The sequence below is a fragment of the Canis lupus genome, chromosome 23, assembly GCF_011100685.1.
Source record: "Canis lupus familiaris isolate Mischka breed German Shepherd chromosome 23, alternate assembly UU_Cfam_GSD_1.0, whole genome shotgun sequence".
Taxonomy (NCBI): Eukaryota; Metazoa; Chordata; class Mammalia; order Carnivora; family Canidae; genus Canis; species Canis lupus.
In genome coordinates this window covers 23,843,062-23,862,320 of record NC_049244.1, presented here as the reverse complement: position 1 = coordinate 23,862,320, position 19,259 = coordinate 23,843,062, and the positions used below count along the sequence as shown (strand labels likewise).

General features: G+C 39.3%; 1 protein-coding gene and 1 long non-coding RNA gene across 5 annotated transcripts in view; both read right to left on the bottom strand.

Annotated features, from left to right (window-relative positions):
- Positions 1–14,382, bottom strand: part of EFHB (EF-hand domain family member B) — a 47,584-nt gene extending 33,202 nt beyond the window's left edge. The window contains exon 1 of one of the 4 annotated variants that reach the window (XM_038570734.1): positions 13,223–14,382. In XM_038570734.1, coding sequence (XP_038426662.1) covers positions 13,223–14,155 — 933 coding nt within the window. In that variant the 5' untranslated portion in view covers positions 14,156–14,382. The remainder of the gene's footprint in view (positions 1–13,222) is intronic. The other 3 variants (XM_038570733.1, XM_038570732.1, XM_038570731.1) reach the window with 3 other exon arrangements.
- A 2,491-nt stretch (positions 14,383–16,873) lies between these two features.
- On the bottom strand, positions 16,874–18,958 carry LOC119865373. Its single transcript, XR_005376971.1, has 3 exons — positions 18,620–18,958; positions 18,202–18,293; positions 16,874–17,137 (listed from the first exon to the last, which is right to left on the bottom strand). It is a non-coding gene; the product is annotated as an uncharacterized LOC119865373 (long non-coding RNA).
- Between the last annotated feature and the right edge of the window lie 301 nt (positions 18,959–19,259).

Here is a 19,259-nt window from a genome sequence, read left to right as displayed (position 1 = left end):
CATTTCTGTGTTCCTACTACTAACCTCATTTATCAAAATAAAAGTAAAAAAAAAAAAAAAAAAAAAAAAGTCATGTTTTCCAAGGTTGGCAATCAAAGAAAAGTCTCCATATAGGTAAGACAATGGGTTATCTTTTATAACATATATCTTGTCCTCTTTCTCTTAAAGATTTCTTTCCAATTATCTCTCAACCACAGATTGGTTTTAAAACAGGTGCTGCCCTCTTAATTCTTGGGTTCAAACTTACATTAGTTCCCCACAACATGACTAAGGCCAGCCTGGAATAAACACTTTAAGAATTCCTAGTAGATTTTTCTGAGGAAAGTGGAAAAGAAGACAAAGTCTCAAACCTGGAAAGAAAAATGAAAATAATCTATTTTGCAAGATATATTTATCTACATCTTTGTGGTTTCTGCAGCAAAGACTCCCCCTACCTGATTTACCACTCACCTTCACATAGTATTATTTTAGCACCTATCACCCAGAAGAACAAGCCATGTACCCCTAAGTTCAACATTTATACATGATACAGATGCAGCAAGGACGCCATTTTATCTGGTTCAAAAGTGTTAGAAGAATGAACACCTGTTATTTTCTTTTTTTTTTTTTTTTTTACAAAATTAACTTTTGTCTAAGTAATACACGTTCTTTGTTCAAAAATCAAATTGTCGTAAGAAAAAAACAGCATTTCTCTGCCCCATTTGTACCCAGTCCTATTTTCTGGAGCCACCTGTCTTCTAAAGTTTAAGTCATTTCTTCTGATATTTATCTTCACATTCTTAACCCTTATACTGTTATATATTGATTAGTTTTAGACAATACTGGTACCCTTTCATGGTAGAGAAGGTTGTAGCTTTCTTACACCATCATGACTTCCCCTCTCTCATCCTCTCAATATGGTTACATCATACTTTTTGAAAAGCCAATGGTGTGTATATTATCATAATTGTTCACTGTTGAACCAAGTAGGTATTATATTATATATATCATGTTATATTATTTTTTCCTAATCATTGCCATTGCAATGATTTTTTGTTGTTTGTTTTTTAATGTGCCTATTTCTAAATCCTTCCAAGTGCTCCAACTGATCTGTCAAATTTCTAGGATGTTTTTGTTTTCTTTGTTGTTGTTTTGTCGTTTTTTGTTTTTTTTTTAAATAAACTCTCTCCTATAACTCTTCTTCCTCCTGCTTTATTTATTCATTTTTTTAAATTTATGATAAATTAAAACAGAGAGAGAGAGAGAGAGAGAGAGAGGCAGAGGGAGAAGCAGGCTCCATGCACCGGGAGCCCGATGTGGGATTCAATCCCGGGTCTCCAGGATTGCGCCCTGGGCCAAAGGCAGGAGCCAAACCGCTGCGCCACCCAGGGATCCCTTCCTCCTGCTTTAATCTCATCTGGTTGCTCTTAGGTCTGGTGCAGAGTTCTTGTCCTGGATATTTTTCCTTTGCCATTCTTCAGACTTAGATTACCCATTCCATAAATCCCATCTATGCCACCTTTTGGATTTATACTCCTATTTCACCAAGTAAATTCTTTAGTCATTTCCTAAGAAAGAAGACATATCTCATCTGGTTGCCCTTAGGTCTGGTGCAGAGCTCTTGTCCTGGATATTTTTCCTTTGCCATTCTTCAGACTTAGATTACCCATTCCATAAATCCCATCTATGCCACCTTTTGGATTTATACTCCCATTTCACCAAGTAAATTCTTTAGTCATTTCCTAAGAAAGAAGACATAAAAAGTCAACTTTTGATACCTTGCATCTCTTAAAAAACAACAACAAAAACAGGCTCAAAATGGAACCACTTGTGCTAAGCCCCATGTTAATGGACTAAGACTTGATCCATAACCTAATTGTAGTCTCAGCCTTTCCCAGGAGTGGAATTTTAAATCAATCAGTCTGGAATTTCCTGATCAACACTAGTGAGTCGTCTGCTCAATAGACTGCATCCTTTCCCAAAGAAAGGTGGCCTTGTCTGAAATAATCCTTTCTTTTTAATAATGACTTCATTGTCCCCACCCCCTTCTGCTTATAAAAGCCTTCCATTTTGTACAGCTCCTCAAAGCTCTTTTCCACTCACTAAAGGGAATGCTGCCTGATTCATGGATTATTGAAAAAAAAATCTCATTTAGATCTTCAAGTTTACTCAGTTGATTTTTTCTTTTTTTAACAGATTCATTTTTTGGTTAATAGTCTGGCTAGGTATAAAATACAAGGTAGCAAATAATTTTCTCTCAATTTTGAAGGCATTATGCCAATGTCTAAGAGGTGGTCTTGGGCACCTTGTTGGTTTAGTAGAGTATGTAACTCATGGTCTTGGGGTTGTGAGTTCAAGTCCCATGGTGAGTGAAGAGATTACTTTAAAAGTGGTGTTGCTGTTTAGAATTCTAATGCAGCTCTGTTTTTTGTTCCATCGTATGTGGCTTTTTTCCCCTATGGAAGTATTTAGAATCATCTCTATATCCCTAGTTTTCAGAAATTTTGCAACAATGATCCATGATATGGGTCTTTTTTCCTTCATTTGGAATTAACTCCTTGCAATCTTGACTTGTACCCTAAATTCAAAGGTTTGCTGTATGTCTTTGATAATTTTCTCCACTTTATCCTCTCTTTCTGCACCATTAGTCAAGTGAATCTGAATATTTTAATCTTTGTTTTAATGTCTGGGAAATCTATTTGATGAAGACTTCCTGATTTCGTTGAATTTTTATTTAGACTGATTTCATTCTCAGAAGTTATTTTCTGTTCTTTTAGAAGTTGCAAACTTGTTTTATGGATTAAACATCTTTTATCTCTCAGGCAATCATTTTTTATTTACATTTTCCTGTTCCCTCTGTGTTTGTATGTTTCTTTTTAATTTGTTTTGGCTTTCACTTTTTTTTTTTTAAGATTTTCTTTATTTATTCATGAGAGACACAGAGAGAGAGAGAGAGAGAGAGGCAGAGACAAAGGCAGAGGGAGAAGCAGGGAGCCCAATGTGGAACTCAATCCTGGAACTCCAGGATCAGGCTCTGAGCAGAAGGCAGACACCCAACCACTGAGCCACCCAGGTGTCCCATGGCCTTCACTTTCAAGCTGGAGTCTGATCATTATGTTAAAAAGGCACTAAAAAGATGATTAGTAGCTCTGTGTGTTTGCAGGACTCGTTGACTTGGTTTTCCAAAAAGAAACCTTTATTTTTTCCTATGAAGTGATCAGATGATGAGGCAGTTTTTATTTTGGTGGGATTCCCAGTATCATTTTCTTTCCTCTAGACTATTCAGAATTTCCAGAGAATAGTAATCATGGAAATAAGAGTTGACAATTATAAAGCACTTAGCAATGTGCTGGACACTGTTCTAAGTGTTTTATATGTATTAATTTATTTAGTACTCAATGACTTCCACAAAGTAGGTGCTTTTAACACCACCTCTATTATGAGCAAAATGAGGCAGAGAGGTTGAGTGGCAGAATTACACTGCTTAATAAACTGGCAGAGCCCTGACCCCAGGTAGGCTGCTTTTCAAATCTCTGCTCTTACTCATGATCCTCCACTGCATCTCTATGCACGGCCTACAGGAGAGAGGGCTGGCTTTCACCCTCACTGCTGGCCCTTCAGAGGGCCACTGGGAGAGGAAACTAGGCAAATTACATTACAGAAAGTACATTTTACTTATGTATGTCTCGTTTTCAGCATGGACCTACGTCCCTGCCTTATGTTGGCCTTTTATTGACTATAAAAACTGCTTTGGGAAAAATAAATCCACAGATTTGGTGGAAAGGAGTAGGAGCTAGTGCAGAGAGGTAGGGAGTCAGGGTAGCATAGGATAGAGAAGTGGAACTAGAATCCAACTGTGCTGAATATGAACTTACAACTGATCTTTTGATTTTCAGATCCAAGTTTTACTACCCTTTTTTCCAAGGGTTGAGCTTTTCAGGGATTATTCCAGGAAAACCAGATCATATCTGATGGAAAAAACCACCTGATTTCCCTCAATTTCCTTTTCTCCTGTGTTGCAAAGTCAGTTGCTATATCTCCATTTCCTGTTTTCTAAAGTTTATTGAAATTTCTTAACTGTTCTCTCTTCTCTATTTTACTTTTCCTTATGGTCTATTATCTTAAAAAAAACTATTATAGGCATCAAAAATCAGAAATTCAGCTTTGATATTAGCATCTAAGTACAAAATTCAAATATCACCAATTGCCGCAATATTGTCCTTTATAACAAAAGGAACAAACCCAAAATCACAGTGTCATTGGTCCCTCTGAACAGCAGATAACATGCTTAGACACATAAGAGATTTATTAGGGAAAACACCTGAGAAAAATAAGTGGGGGGAGTGGGACAGCTCAGGGTGAGATGGAGAATAGTGAGTAGGGAGAACTTTCAAGCCATAACACTTCTAAAAAGAGAGAGAGAAGGAAATATTAAGAAGGAAGAGCTTGAAGGGTGCGTGGGTGGCTCAGATGGTTGAGCAAAGGACTCTTGATTTTAGCTCAGGTCATGGTCTCTGGGTCATAGGATTAAGTCCCAAGTCTGGCTCAGCAGAGTCAGCTTGGGATTCTCTCTCTGCCTCTGCCACTCCTCCAGCTCACACCCTCGTATGCGTGCACTCTCTCTCTCAAATAAATAAAATTAGAAAGAAAGAAAAAGAAAGAAAGAGAAAGAAGAAAGAAAGAGAAAGAAAGAAAGAGAGAGAGAGAGAGAAAGAAGAAGAAGAAATAAAGAAAGAAAAGAAAGCAAGAAAGAGAAAGAAAGAAAGAAAAAGATAAAAAGAAAAGAAGAACGAAAGAAAGAACTACAAAGACTCACAGAAAGAAAGAACAAGAAAAAAAGAAAGAAAGAAAGAAAGAAAGAAAGAAAGAAAGAAAGAAAGAAAGAAAGAAAGAAAGAAAAGTTGAGTTTCAGACTAACTTAAAGTGCTGAGAAAATTTTGGCCAGGCGAATGAGTGGTCTCTGAGACTTAGTTTCCCATTAAAGAAATCCCACTGGGTAAAAAGAGTCCAATCCTAGGAACCCTGCCATGTTCAATCACTGGGAGCATGGATGCTGCAACAGCTTCATGGGGGCAGCAGGAAGAGGCAGTCAGTTCGCTATGCTCCCCACAGCAGGTACTCTTGAAGGGACATATGAACCAGGCACCTCCAGAACCACCACTCATGCAGAGCATTTAGTTGTTCTGTCTCTTTGGTCCTGTCAGTTAGGAACAGTTCCTGATACTTCCTGGTCTTTCATGACCCTGCCATTTTCTGAGGACATGCCAGTTATTTTATAAAATGTCCCTCAGTTTAGGTTTGATTACTGTTTTCTTATGATTAAAGTCATACATTTTTGTTAGGGGTATCACAGAAACAGTGCTGTGTTCTGTCAGGGAGGACACATTGTTAATCTGTCCTATTACTGATAGTGTTAGATTTAGTCATTAAATGAAGGTATTATCTGCTAGGTTTCTCTTCTGTAAAGTTATTTTTCCTTTGTAATTAATAATTATTCTATGTAAATATCCAGTTCCTCACCAAACTTTCACCTACTGTTTAATATCCATTGGTGATTCATGCCTAAATCATCATTACTCTGATGACTGCCAAATGGTGACTTTCCAATTCCATCATTCCATCTACATTTATTAATTGGCAATAGACTACAAGGAAGCTTTCCTTTCTTTCTATTTATTCAATCATTCATGTACTTACATCAGTCTAGGCTCATGGATGTCTATTTTACTCAATGGCAATTTTATTCAGTGTCCCAAATATAACAGTTTGGTTCACTAAGAGTTTTGTCAAGCTTATTTCTGTGCCCCTTTGATATATCTGCATTATTCTTTGAGAATTTTCTTACTTTTTGGCCCTTAAAGGTATTCCAAGTTCATATTATAGTGTACCAACCCTAGAGTCAGCCATTCTTCCAGAATCCTGATTTCTTTTAATACAGATTAATACTCAAAAATCAAGATCTCGTTTTTGGTGTGCTCACTGCTACTAAACATTGCTGCTAGGTTCTCTTAGAGGATACGGTTAGAAATGTATGTATGTATACACTCCCCCACATACTAGTATCTATATCAATTTTATAATATTCCATTTTATTAAATATGTAGATATGGGTTTGGACACGGTATCTCATGAGTTTCCAACAATTACCTCCAATTACAATCCAGTACAACAGGATTCCTTCTATCATTCTCCTTCCCTTTTTCATATTGGTAACTTTTATCTCTATCAATGAGAAACCTGGCTCCTATTGTCCTCAATATATTCACTTACCTTCTCAAGCCCTCTGGATGTAACCAAATTCCCAACAGCACTGACCACCTCCTCACTCAGCCACCCCCTTTCTCAGCTTCTAATCACATCAGTCTGGCCCCATTTGGCCACCTCCTCAGCCAGTCCCCACTATCACAGCTTTCAGTGACCATCTCATGTAATTGGTTCTCAAGATTCAAGTCAACTCAGAAAGGTTGGTAACAAGACACTTTTAACTACCAAAGACCCACTGACCCATAATCATCACACCACCTTCCTCTCTCCAAACTCAGTATGGGGTAGCATAATGGTCCCATCTCTCTCATTGGGCCTTGGTCAAGAACATCCTGTTTTGCCCATAGATATCCTTATTTCTGGACATCTTGGAAAAAAAGTTAGGAGTGATAACATCAATTGCTTTCTGTTCAGAAAGCCCTGAACTCAATATGCAAATTAAATCACCCACTTCTCAGAATTCTGCAGACATTGGTTCTTTGCAAATTCTGACAAAATGAATCTTTTCCCCAAAAAGCTATGAGGTACTCTTAGTGATTGGGGAAAAAAATAAGGCACCCTCATTACATGACATTTATTGTATTATAAAAACAGTTGTCTATTGGTCTCAGGTCTATAGACTCTAAGTTCTTTAAAAGTAGGCATTTTGTAGCCTGATGCCTAATATACAATCTAGTCATTGTAGACTCTATAATTTTTTTAACCTTTATTTGGACCTCTTCTTCCTTCCCCTTTGTGCCTCAGGGCTCAATATTATTTACTAATGCACTTTGTAAGATTTAGTTGGCTTGTCTAAGAACTCAATGTTTCTGCCATAGTTGGTGTACTAGTGGTGATTAAGGGACAGTCTCAGGATGTCTTGGAGAAATAACCACTATGGAGATTTTGATCTCTACCAGAGTTTTAAGAGCCAAAAGCCCTCTTGTGGGTTACACGGAGAGGACCTCTTTTTTACCAGAATCTTTGTAATTCTTGAAGGACAGTCTAAAAATCTCTCGCCAGCCACTATTTCTTGGAAACTTTTCCTGAATACAGGTCCTTATGCTATACATCAATAACTGTTTTACTTGAAGGACTAGAAGGCTTAAGGGTGCCTCATAAATCCATCAGAGCAGACCCTCACATACAGCTCAACACCAACTTTGGACAGCAACTTCAAGCAACAAAAGGATAAGTGCCCTTACATTGAGATATATCTGCTCTCCTTCCCTCAACACCAGAAAGGCCTCTGATTGAGATAAGCTCCCCAATTCCCTAACTACACCATAATGCAAAGCAATTGTCTTCAAGGGTTGATTTTAGCGGGCTCTTCACAATAGGAATTTCCAACTGAACACTCCTCATAGTCATGTGCTTGAAACTGGGTTTTGAACTCCCCTAAATGCACTTCCTTCCTTTTCTTTCCTTTTTAAAAGATTTTATTTATTCATGAAAGACACAGAGGAGAGAGAGAGAGAGGCAGAGACACAGGCAGAGGAAGAAGCAGGCTCCATGCAGGGAACCCGAAGTGGGACTTGATCCCCGGACTCCAGGATCACACCCTGGACCAAATGCAGGAGCTAAACTGCTGAGCCACCCAGGAATTCCCCTTCCTTCCTTTTCGTGAGACTGTATGGACTCAGGAGCATCGAATATACCTTGGTGAGGATGTTGAGGGATCACCCATCCTTCCCCTTTCAGCTGTGTGAATTCTACCAAGCCTACCAAAAAATAGGTAACATACATAACAGAAAAACAGTTATAAGCATAAAGACAATTGGAAACAGGGAAGGCTTCCCAATTCCTTTTATATCAGCATTACTCTCATACCAAACTAAAAGAAATATGGCACAAGAAGGAAAACTACTGTTCAATCTTACATGGGATCATAGATGCAAAAATGCTAGTAAAATACTAGCAAATCAAATCCCAGAATATGTCATAATAATAGTATATCAAAACCATGTAGGGCTTAGCTCAAAAATATGATTTTTGAAAATTAACAATTCTAATTTGGAAAATATGTATTTCAGCAAATGTGAGGGAAAGCCTTTTAAGTTTCAAACTCTATTCCTAATTTTTTAAAAGATTTTATTTATTTATTCATGAGAGACATACACACACACAGAGGCAGAGACATAGGCAGGGGAGAAGCAGGCTCCATGCAGGGAGACCCATGTGGGACTCGATCCTGGGACTTCAGGATCATGCCCTGAGCTGAAGACAGACGCTTAATTGCTGAGCCACCCAGGCATCCCTATTCCTAATTTTTAAACATTTTTAGCAAACTGAGAATGAAGACTGGCAACCTTAATTTGATATATCAGAAATCTCCGGCAAAAATACTTGATAGTGAAACATAAGAATCATTCGCATTAAAATTTGAAAAGAGACTTTACTTTCAACATTGTATTATTGATCATAAGCAATATAATGAGATGGGAAATAGAGATAGGAGATATATAAGCTGAAGAAGGAAAGACAAAGTATCAATATGGTTGCCTACCTAGAAAATACAAATAATTGTTAGCTAGGATACAATGGAAAGTTACCCAAATAAGAGGCCTGGAAACTATGAGCAGAAGGGAGAAGGGGAAGAAACAAAAGGAGGGAAGAAATGTGTTTTGTTTTGCAGAACCAATAGTTCCAGCCAAGGAGATGCCCAGCTAGGTGTTTCACCTGATACCACCTTGCTAGGTGTGTTTTGCCTGGTAACCCCTTACTTGAGTCCGTTTGAGTTGAATTGGAGCTGAGGACCTGCAAAGAACCCCCCCTGAATTGTCCTGTAGATACCTATGATTCATTATAATACTAAGTTCTCCTCCTATAAGCAGAGTCTTCTGTCATTTTTTTAACATACAATGTATGCACTAACATGTTAACACACTAGGCATGTACAATTAAACCAAAAGTGCATATGCAAGCTCCCTGCCCCCGCCCCCAATACACGGAATAAAAGTTTCCTATACTAACCTAATAGGGAGATGATGCTTTGAGAGATATTTCCTTGTCTTGTAACAATTAAAAATTCTTTGCTTTCAACATTTCCTTGGGTTGCTCAATATGAAGCACCCCAAGCAGCAAACCCCTTGAGTTCACTTACATAATGATAAGCAATTAAACCTAATAGGAGTCGACCAAGATGAACAGATATAAGAATAAGAACAATGGAAACAAACATATGGAACAATCTTCAATCCTTAATTTGATATATCAGAAATAAATGTGAATGTCAATCTCCAATAAATGTGAATTAAAACAATGCCTTACAAATCATCATTAATTTTTAAAATTTAGTGGTACAATCTTTTAGGAAGGGATTTGGCAACAGTAACTAGAGAAAGATGCATCCTTTGGCTTCTGCTGAAACTCTATCCTAAGGAAATATTCCAAGACATATAAAAAGATGCATACATAAAGATATTCACAGACTATTTTTATAGAAAAATCTGGGAAGAAATCTAATGTCCAACAAGAAAGAGGGTAAATTACCTAAAAAAAATCTTAGATTGGCTTAAAAAAATATTGTTTTTTTATCATAAAAACTTCTTTTAAGATTTCTGTAATAACACTGAAATTGTATTAAATCATAATTAGTGAAAAATCAAGAAAAACAATTTGTATGTTTGGTATAACAACTACATAAAAATGCATTTGGAGAAAAGTGTCACAAGAAATGTAGTATAGTCAAGAATTCACTCTTGGGTCTGAAGTTGTGACTTCAAATCCTGGAGCTACCAATTCCTAGCTATATGACCTTGGCCAAATTATCTAATTTGCCTCAGTTTCTCCCCTGTAATATGGAATTCAATAATAGTAGCTGTCTCATAGGGTGGTTATGACAGTAAATGAGTTTATACTTCAAAGCACCAGGTGTAGTGATGTTGATATAAGCTGCTAATAAACATTCATCTGAATGCAGCAGAGTATGGGAAGGCATTGCGTTAGGGTGATAAGATTCTGCGTGTTTTTGTTCCTGTTGTCTAAGTTTTCTATAATATTATTAATTTTGCTTTATAGTAAAAATGGATATTTTAATATTTAAAACATTATTCCTAGTCCACACTAATCTCTCCTCTCACCTATATCCTAATTCCACTCCCTCCTGTTTATCTAGGATCTGGTTCCACCCACTATCTCCTTTGTGTTATCTCAAACTCTTCTACTGATTCACTAAATAAATAAATAGACTCCTAAGTGAACCTTTACTCCCTTCTCTTCACTGTTGCACTTCTTAAGGAAAAACAAAATTCACAATAACTTTCTCCAATTTGAATTTCCCATTCACTCTTCAGCATATTAGAATCTGAATTCTCTTTCCATTATGCCATTCTAACAATGCTGCTAATTTCCTTAATGTCCAAAACTAATTAATCTGCATCCTCTTTACCCTATTACAGGTGTTTTAACACTGCCAGTCACTTTCTCTGTGAAACTCTCCTCCCTGTCCTATCACAATAAGAAAGGAGGATGTGACGGGAGGAAGAAGTACGGGTTTTTAATATTGCCTCTCTTGGAAACTAAAAGCTGGTATCTGTCTGTGTGTGAGATCAGGTCTGGAGCGGTAGACTACAGAACCAATCCAGAAAGAAGAAGTGGGAGTGGTCAAGGGAAAGAGTGTAGCTGGGGAAATCCAATAAGGGAACCAGAAAGCAAAGTGGGTCAAAGACAAAAGAACACCCTGAGTCCCAAGGGGGAACAAAAAGTCTGCAGACACAGAAAAAAATTCTGCAGAATCCCTGTGACCACTTTCAATAGAATTGTATTGTCAAATCTCAGTGTGTGGACTCTTTTATTCTCAGAATATCTCAAGGATTTTTCTTTTATGTTCCTCAATACCACTCTCTCAGACTCACATCTTTCTTCTCTGACTGTTCTCCCATTTAATCATCCAGGCTTCCTTCATCATATATTTAAATGACCACTATATGCCAGGCATTGTGATATGCCACCCAGCTACACAGTAAATAAGGTAAAGGCCCTATCTTCAAAAGCTCACCTAATTGACATTTCACAAATGTGTTTCCCAAGGTTCTTGCCTAAACTTCTATTCTACCCATGGCTCCAACTGTTTCACATTACCAACCATCTCTCTGGCTTCTTCGTCTGATATCTTGTAGATATTTCAAACTCAGGATAGCCAACACCAGATATTCATTTGCCATCAAACTAGAAGAGATCATCATCAACCTAGAAACTCCTAAGTCATCCATCAGCTTTCCTTTCACCACATAGAAGAACAACTGGATGGCAATTCCTTTTTTTCTTTTTAAAGATTGTATTTGGGATCCCTGGGTGGCGCAGCAGTTTGGCGCCTGCCTTTGGCCCAGGGTGCGATCCTGGAGACCCGGGATCGAATCCCACATCGGGCTCCCAGTGCATGGAGCCTGCTTCTCCCTCTGCCTGTGTCTCTGCCTCTCTCTCTCTCTCTCTCTGTGACTATCATAAATAAATAAAAATTTAAAAAAAAGAATCTCTGCCTCGCCCTCCCCTTTAAAAAAAATAAATAAAGATTGTATTTATTTATTCATGAGAGACAGAGAGAGAGAGAGAGAGGCGGAAGGTGAAGCAGGCTCCATGCAGGGAGCCTGATGCAGAACTCGATCCCAGGACCAGGGGATCATGACCTGAGCTGAAGGCAGATGCTCAACTGCTGAGCCACCCAGGCATCCCGGCAATTCCTTTTTTTAAAAAAAACAACTCCCTTCCCTTCCCTTCCCTTTCTTTCCTTTCTTTCCTTTCTTTCCTTCTTTCCTTCTTTTTCTTCTTTTTTTTTGTAGGCTCCACACCCAGCATGGAAGCCAACATGGGTGTTGAACTCACAACCCTGAGATCAAGACTTGAGCTGAGAACAAGAGTTGGATGCTTAGCCAACTGAGCCACCCAGATGTCCCTGGATGGCAATTTTTAACAATATCATCTCCTAAAAAGCTTACAAAATTGTACTCTCCTCTCTTTCTAACTCTACATTAAGTTCCATCCATAATTGCTTTGATTAAGCCTTCTAACTTTTTCCTGTCATTAAATATCTCCCCTTCTAATCCATTGTTACTACTGATATCAGAATTATCTTTCCGAAAGGCAAATTTTATCCATCATTACTTCTGTTTCCATATGTTTTACTCTTATATTTTGGATGTTTAGATTTCTTCTGTGTATTTTTCATTTGTATCAACACCATGCTGAATAAAAAGAATTGCTTATATTTCTTCTTAATTTTGGTTATGTTCTCTGCCTTTCTTTGCCAAAAACACTCCAAACTTTTTTTTCATCTGACATATTAGTTCAAATGAGCCCAAATATTTCTAAATTAGCTCAAATATTTCTTCCTCTGCAAAGCCTTTTCCAATTCCTTCAAACAGAGCTGCCCAATCTTTCCACTGAGTTCTGTGCTTAGAGTACATTTCTATTAAGAAATTATCACATTTGTTTTCTATTCATTTGAACACCTATATAACAGTTTTTAGTTATCTGTCTCTAACATTGGAATGAGTGCCTCAACCTAGAGTATATGGATAATATATATATTTTTTTGTTTTATATTGTATCTAGCAAAACGGGCAACAGCACCACCACCACAAGTCTTTGCTGAAAGGAGTAACTCACAGAATAAATAATGAATGGGGAATTTTTTTTCCTTTTTTTCTTCATTATATGACAATTAGGATGCAATATGTATCTTGGTGAGAGGGTTGAGAAAATGCAGATTAAGAAATAAAATGAAGGTCAAAGGAGAAAGGCAGGAGAAATCAAGAGGAACCACTGGTGTGCATAGAACACAAAGCTGAAATCTAGGAAGGGAGGCAAAGAATGAGATGAAATCAGACAAAGTGAAAGCTGGAAAGAATCCAATGGGACAAGGAATATCAGAAGCTCAGGGAAACTTTTGACTCCATGAATCCAAACTCATCAGTTTATCATTTTGATTAAGACATGGATATACATAGATCCTGGGAAAGTACTAGGAAAAAAAAAAAAAAAAAAAAAAAAAACCACTTACACTTGGCCAGCAAGGCATCCGATCAAAAAATTTCCCAGAGTATACCGGTCTGATGCGATCTGGAGGCTCCACTCCTGGTTCAGTGTTTTCAGCCTCCTTTCTCTCCTCAGGTTGTTGGGCAAACTGGCTCTCAGTAGGTTCTATCACCAAACCTATTTGGGGCCCTGTTTCATCTGGCTCTTCTAGTTTGGGTAGACCAGTGTCCACCTCCACATCCACAGGAGGCTTCATCTCTGCACTGGGCTTCACCACCACACAAGTCTCTTTTTCCAGTTCCTGTCTAGGTTCCATATCCAAAGTAGGCTGCATCTCCAGTGAAGCCCTTAACCCTTCAGAGGAACCAGCCACAGAACCTTTCCTGCTCCTTAGAGTCTGTGGATTTTCACATACCATGCCCAAGTGAGGCTGTATTATCCTTCCAGAACATCCTGCCATAAGATACTCATTCTCTACACCCTTTCTTCCTGGCAACATACCTGGAGAAGATTTTGTTTCCTGGGAGGCTGAGACCCCATAGACTCCTAAATTACTCCTCTCCGGGAGGGTTCCAGAAAGATTCTGTCTTTTTAATTTCATTTCAAGCTCCATCCCCAATGGAAATTTTGTTTCTGGTGATGTTATCCTTTCTTCAAATTTGTTACCAACCAGGAGGCTCTCCCTGCATGAGGAATCTTCTTTTCCTAATCCCACTCTGAACCCTAACTCCCTTATGGGAGATCTTGCTCCCATAAGGACCCCCGTCTCTCCTAAGTCATCCTTTCCTTCGTGGGTGAGCCCAACCTCCATGCTCCGAGGAGATTTCCTCTCTGACACCCTCATTCCTTTAACGTCACTCATCTCTAAAGGAAAAGCTGTAACTGGCTCAAGGGAAGTTCCTAATATCTTGTGGTGCTTCAACCCTTTAGGGGACCCCAGTCTCACAAAAGAACACATCTCCACTCGGACTCCCTGCCCACAGCTTCCTGCCTACTAATTTACACCTAGCGGAGTTCACCGAGGAAAGCCGATGAAAGTCTGTTTACCCGGTTACCTAGGAAACGGGGGCGTGGCTTGGCGCGCAATTGTTTCTCCAGGCAGGTCCCCGCCCATTTCTCCCACTGGGGCTCGCTCCGTTTCTTTCCCTCTCCCTCTCCTTTCTCTCCCGCTCCTACTTTCTCTCCTTCCTTCCCTCTCTTGTGTTTTCTGCCAGCTTCCTTACTAGATCTGGAGGGCAAGAAACTTAAAGGACGTGGTCTTGGGCACTATGCTCACCATCTTCTCTTTGGTTTAGCAAGCAACTCAATTCCCCTGGGATGAATTTAGCCATGGGCTTCCTCGGGGCCGTTGGCCTATTAATTGTACTGGCGATCAGGGAATAAGTAGTCATTTTTCTGGTGGTGACCATCAATTTTAGGTCCTTCTTTGTGCAAGTACATGCATACTGCATGTAGTTCTTTTAGCCTAAAGAACTACTTTAAATTCCGTGATTATATTTGGTACCTGTGGAACAGAAACAAAGTCTTTGAGAATATTTACATTTTAATAACTAGCCTTTAAAAAGTATTTAAATATATTAAAATTTGAATGTGTTACACAACACATACTGACTTTTTAAAATATTGTGGCAAACTCATTTTAAGCATAGGATTTTCTTTAAATTGGGGTTACACCTTTGTTAGGTTTTAAGTTTATTTATTTAAGTATTCTCTTCACCCAGTGTAGGGCTTGAACTCACGACCCTGAAGTCAAGAGTTGCACGCTCTTCAGTCTGAGCCGGCCAAGCACCCTCTTTTTATAAGGTTTTAATGAAAGTGTATTTGGAGAGTACTTGCCATGTTCCACACATATAGGGGATACAAAACACTTAGCTTAGAATCTGAATAGAATTTACAGGATTCTAGTCTTTTAGAAACTCTATGAAAAACTTTAAAAAAAATGTTTAGGACATATTATTCACATTTGAAAAAAATTGTATATTGTCACTCTCAGATACTTAATATAAATATTCTTCTCCCCCTAAGCATTTTAAGTGACTGGATAGCATGTAAATGAAGGTATGTCTGTATGTATAAGCATTCAATTCTTTCATTTTACAAATAACTATTGAGTACCTACTTTGTGTCAGTGCTAGGAATATAATGAAATATAAGGTAATCCCTATTTCTTGGAACTTATACTCTAGTGGGGATAACCATCCACTAAACCAATAAATAAGATCGTTTCACAGTGACAAGTGTAATGGAGAAAGCAATACTTTGATATGAAGGGGCACTACTTTAGAATTGGTAGGCTTAGAAGTCCCTTAAGTAGGTAACTTTGGACTGAGGCTTGTATTAAGCTCTGCAAAGACACAAACTTTTTAAACATGACTAGCTCAAGGTCCTGTTGTCTTCTCATTGCCTTGCCACCATGCCTACAAATCCTTACATTAGAATTACCTTAGGTTTGTCTCAGATAGTCCCAGTTAAAAGAACACGTTACCAGTCATTACCATCTTTGATTCACTCTTCAACTATTTCCTGGAAGAGAAGGTAGAAGATATAGGGTAAGAGTCCTGGGGATGATAGACGCAAGGTGCTAGGGATTTCTGAGTGGTATTTAGAGATTTGAGAACAAGGGAAGCACTAAGGGCTTTGTACAAGTCTGTAACTTTATGTAAGGCCTGTCCACTTTGTAGTTGCCTTAACAAATTCTGTCAATAGGATTCTGCATTTGACACTAAAATACATGCAATTATCAGTCCTCCTTAGTTACCTAGAGTTAGGGAAAAAAGCACAGCCATATTATGAGTGTCAGCACCAAGAGCAAAGCTTTACTGTGGCATATCAGTCTCTCCCAAATCGCCAGTGAAGCTTAGAGGTGCTAGCCACTAGAGCAGCATTCTTCAAGGCAACCATTATAACTAAACTATAAAATACTGTGGAATGTATTCATGAAGGAGGTGAATTAAAAGACTCAATTGGTAGAAAAAATAAATGAGGAAGCAATATCCTAGAACAATGAAATGGGGAATTCCTAATAATTTATAAATTTCACCATCCATGTGTTATTTGTAAAGTCTTAAGTCAAAAGTTTGTCATTCTAAATGTAATTAAGTTCACAAATTTTTTTAAGTGCCTATTATAGCAAAGATCCTTTACAAGGAATTGAAATGATGAATAAATTATTGTCTTGGTCCCTAAGAACTTTAAAATCCTTACAAGATTTTATTTATTTTATTATTTTATTTATGGGGCGGGGGGAGCAGAGAAAGAAGGAGAGAGAGAATCTTAAGCAGGCTCCATGCCCAGTGTGTCAGGAGTCCAATGCAGGGCCTGATTTCATGATCCTGAGGTCATGACCCGAACCAAAATCAAGAATTGGATACTTAACTGACTGAGGCACCCAGGTATCCTCCTCCCCCAAGAGATTTTAGATTTCCTAATGGGAATGAAAGCCTGAGAAAAAAAGTCTAGGCACTATAAAATAAGGCAGATAGATATTAGAACAATTATAGAGAGTAAAACAAAGTATTGTGAAACTACCGGAAAAAGATAACCAAATCCAGTAGGTTTGAACTCTGTGAGTTCATTTATATGTGGATTTTTTTTCAATATACCGGAAAATTTTTTGGAGATTTGCAGAGTTTAGAAAAAAACTTGCAAATGATATAACCTAGAAATAGGAAAAAAATTAAGAGAAAGTTAGGCGTTAATTTAAGAACAGAACATGTAATACATTTAACATACAAAATACATTATTGGTAAAGTTTCTAGTCAACAGTAAGCTATTAGTACTTAAGATTTGGGGGAGTCAAACATTATATGCAGATGTTCAATTGCATGGAGGGTTGGTGCCCCTAACCCCTGCATGGTTCAAGGGTCAACTATATCCTCAGATGTGATCAAGAACATCTTGGCCAAAGTGAATCCTGCAGTGATGGGCAGCAACAGCGTTCTGGAAGTGAGAGAACAAAGTGATCAAATATGTCAACAGATGGGAACACACAAGCAACATTCTGGGAACACAGAGTAGACTGTTATGATTAGGGTGTAAAGCAAGAGTTTGGGCAAAGGGAGAAATAGGATGAACGAAATGTGGGTTGGGACTAGATAACTTTGGACTCTATTTTGCAAGTAAGATTATCATTGAACGTTTTTGAATGTAAAAATGATTGAAAAGATAGCAGGGGTGTGCATTAATTTCTGTTTATATGATATCACCATAGCCCAAATTTTGAGATTAGATCACAGATTTGGGGATTATAGAATTTTTGATATTAGAATGGACAATGGCTTATGAAGAAAAGTGGAAAGAGTGAGGATGATTTTGCCGTCAAGTCCAGGTGACTGGAAGCCAACGAAGCAGAAGCAGGTTTGGACTGGAATAGGGTTTGGTTTGGGACATACTGTTGACATGCCAAGACTGATGTGCCATATCCTATTTCCTGATTCTTCCTTGGATTGTCCAGGAGGTATTAACATGACTAACATATTGTATTGGAACAACCTCTTAGGGATAAAGTGCCACAGATACCATTTAGGTATGACACATTGTGCTCTTCTGGTTAGTAACTGGGGAGTTGATCTCCAAGACTGGCTGTTCAGGGGTTCAAATCATCTTCGTTGACAGAGAATCCATGGGCTACTTTGCCCCAAGTGCACATCCTAGACAATCAATGTTTATAGTCTCAAAACAGGGCTACACACGGTAAACTGCAAACTGAAAAAGTAGCCCTTATCCTGAAGAAAAGTGAATTTAACATTCTACCAAACTACAAAATGAATTCTTTTGTTTTGTTTCAGATGCCTGGCCAGAAACTATTGTATGGAATTTAACCAAAGAAGGGTGTGTTATGTAGTTCTGCAGTAGAGGGTGACGAATGTTTTGAGTTGCCTTTTACTGGAATCCTGCTTAAGAACTCAGGTTCTAGAGCCAGCATGCAGGTTTCAATACAATTTCATTACCAGCTCAGTGGTGTTTCTGGGTAAGTTCCCCCATCTTTGCTTCAAATTCTTTACCTTTAAAACAGGCACGCCTCATTCATTAATTCCACAGCCAGGAACTGTGCTAGATAGACAGCGTTGAGGACCACTTGGGGGAGTTAGTATTTCTAAAATAGGAAGGCAATTAGTTTCAGATATTCGTTCGAGTGAATCCTTGGTAGTGTTAAGAGTGAAATGGAACAGCTCCTGTAAAGCACTTACAACAATAACTCGGAAAGGAAAACCCTGAGTAAAAGTGGGCTATTAAGATTCGCTCCCCCCCCCCCCACACACACACCAAAAATAGGTAACATGTGAATAAAAAGCAAGTTATTAGTTTTAAGATTTCCTCTGTTACGCAGAGAGTCTAATCCTCTTCCCAGGAGTAAATACCACACCTGCACTACCCAAGCTTCCCCTTAGGGCATGTTGGGGGGGAAGGGGGCTCTCGTACTAAAAATGCCTTCCCCAAAAAGCCCCTGAGCCGAATTGCCAGGGTTGGGGTGTTGCAGAGTAGGGTAACTGGCACGGTGAGCTAATATCCACAGAGGGAACCTCGCCGCCCCACAAGGGCGGGGAGCAACAAAGCCGAGCTCTTTCGCGCTTCTCCAAAAGCAAGGCAGTAAGAGTTGCACCGCTCGCGGCCGCGGGGAGCCCAAGACCGCCACCCAGACAACAATGGCGCCGGCAAGGGCGGGGCCGCGCTCGCCGGGGATGTGGGAGGAAGAAGCAGGCTGACTCCGACCCCTGGAGGAGCCAGGGGTCACGTGACAACCCCCCCTCCGGCCCTCCCGGCCCCCCGGCCCGGCACACCAGCCCCAGCCGAGAGCTTGGCGAAGGGGCGGGGGAGTGGGTGGGGAGGTGGGACGGGCCACGGCGGAAGTGACGAAGGGGCGCAGTTCGCTACGTGCAGCGACGTGGCGGCGAGGCCGGCGCCGGGCGGCGGAAGTGGCTCCCGCGCTGGGACTAGAGTGTTTGTGTTTTGGTTCGCGACGGAGCCCGCGGCTGGCCTGAGGGGAGGAGGCAGAGGAGGGAGGAGGAGGAGGAAGAATTAGTCGGAACTCGAGCGCCGGCGGCGGCGAAGGAGGAGAAAG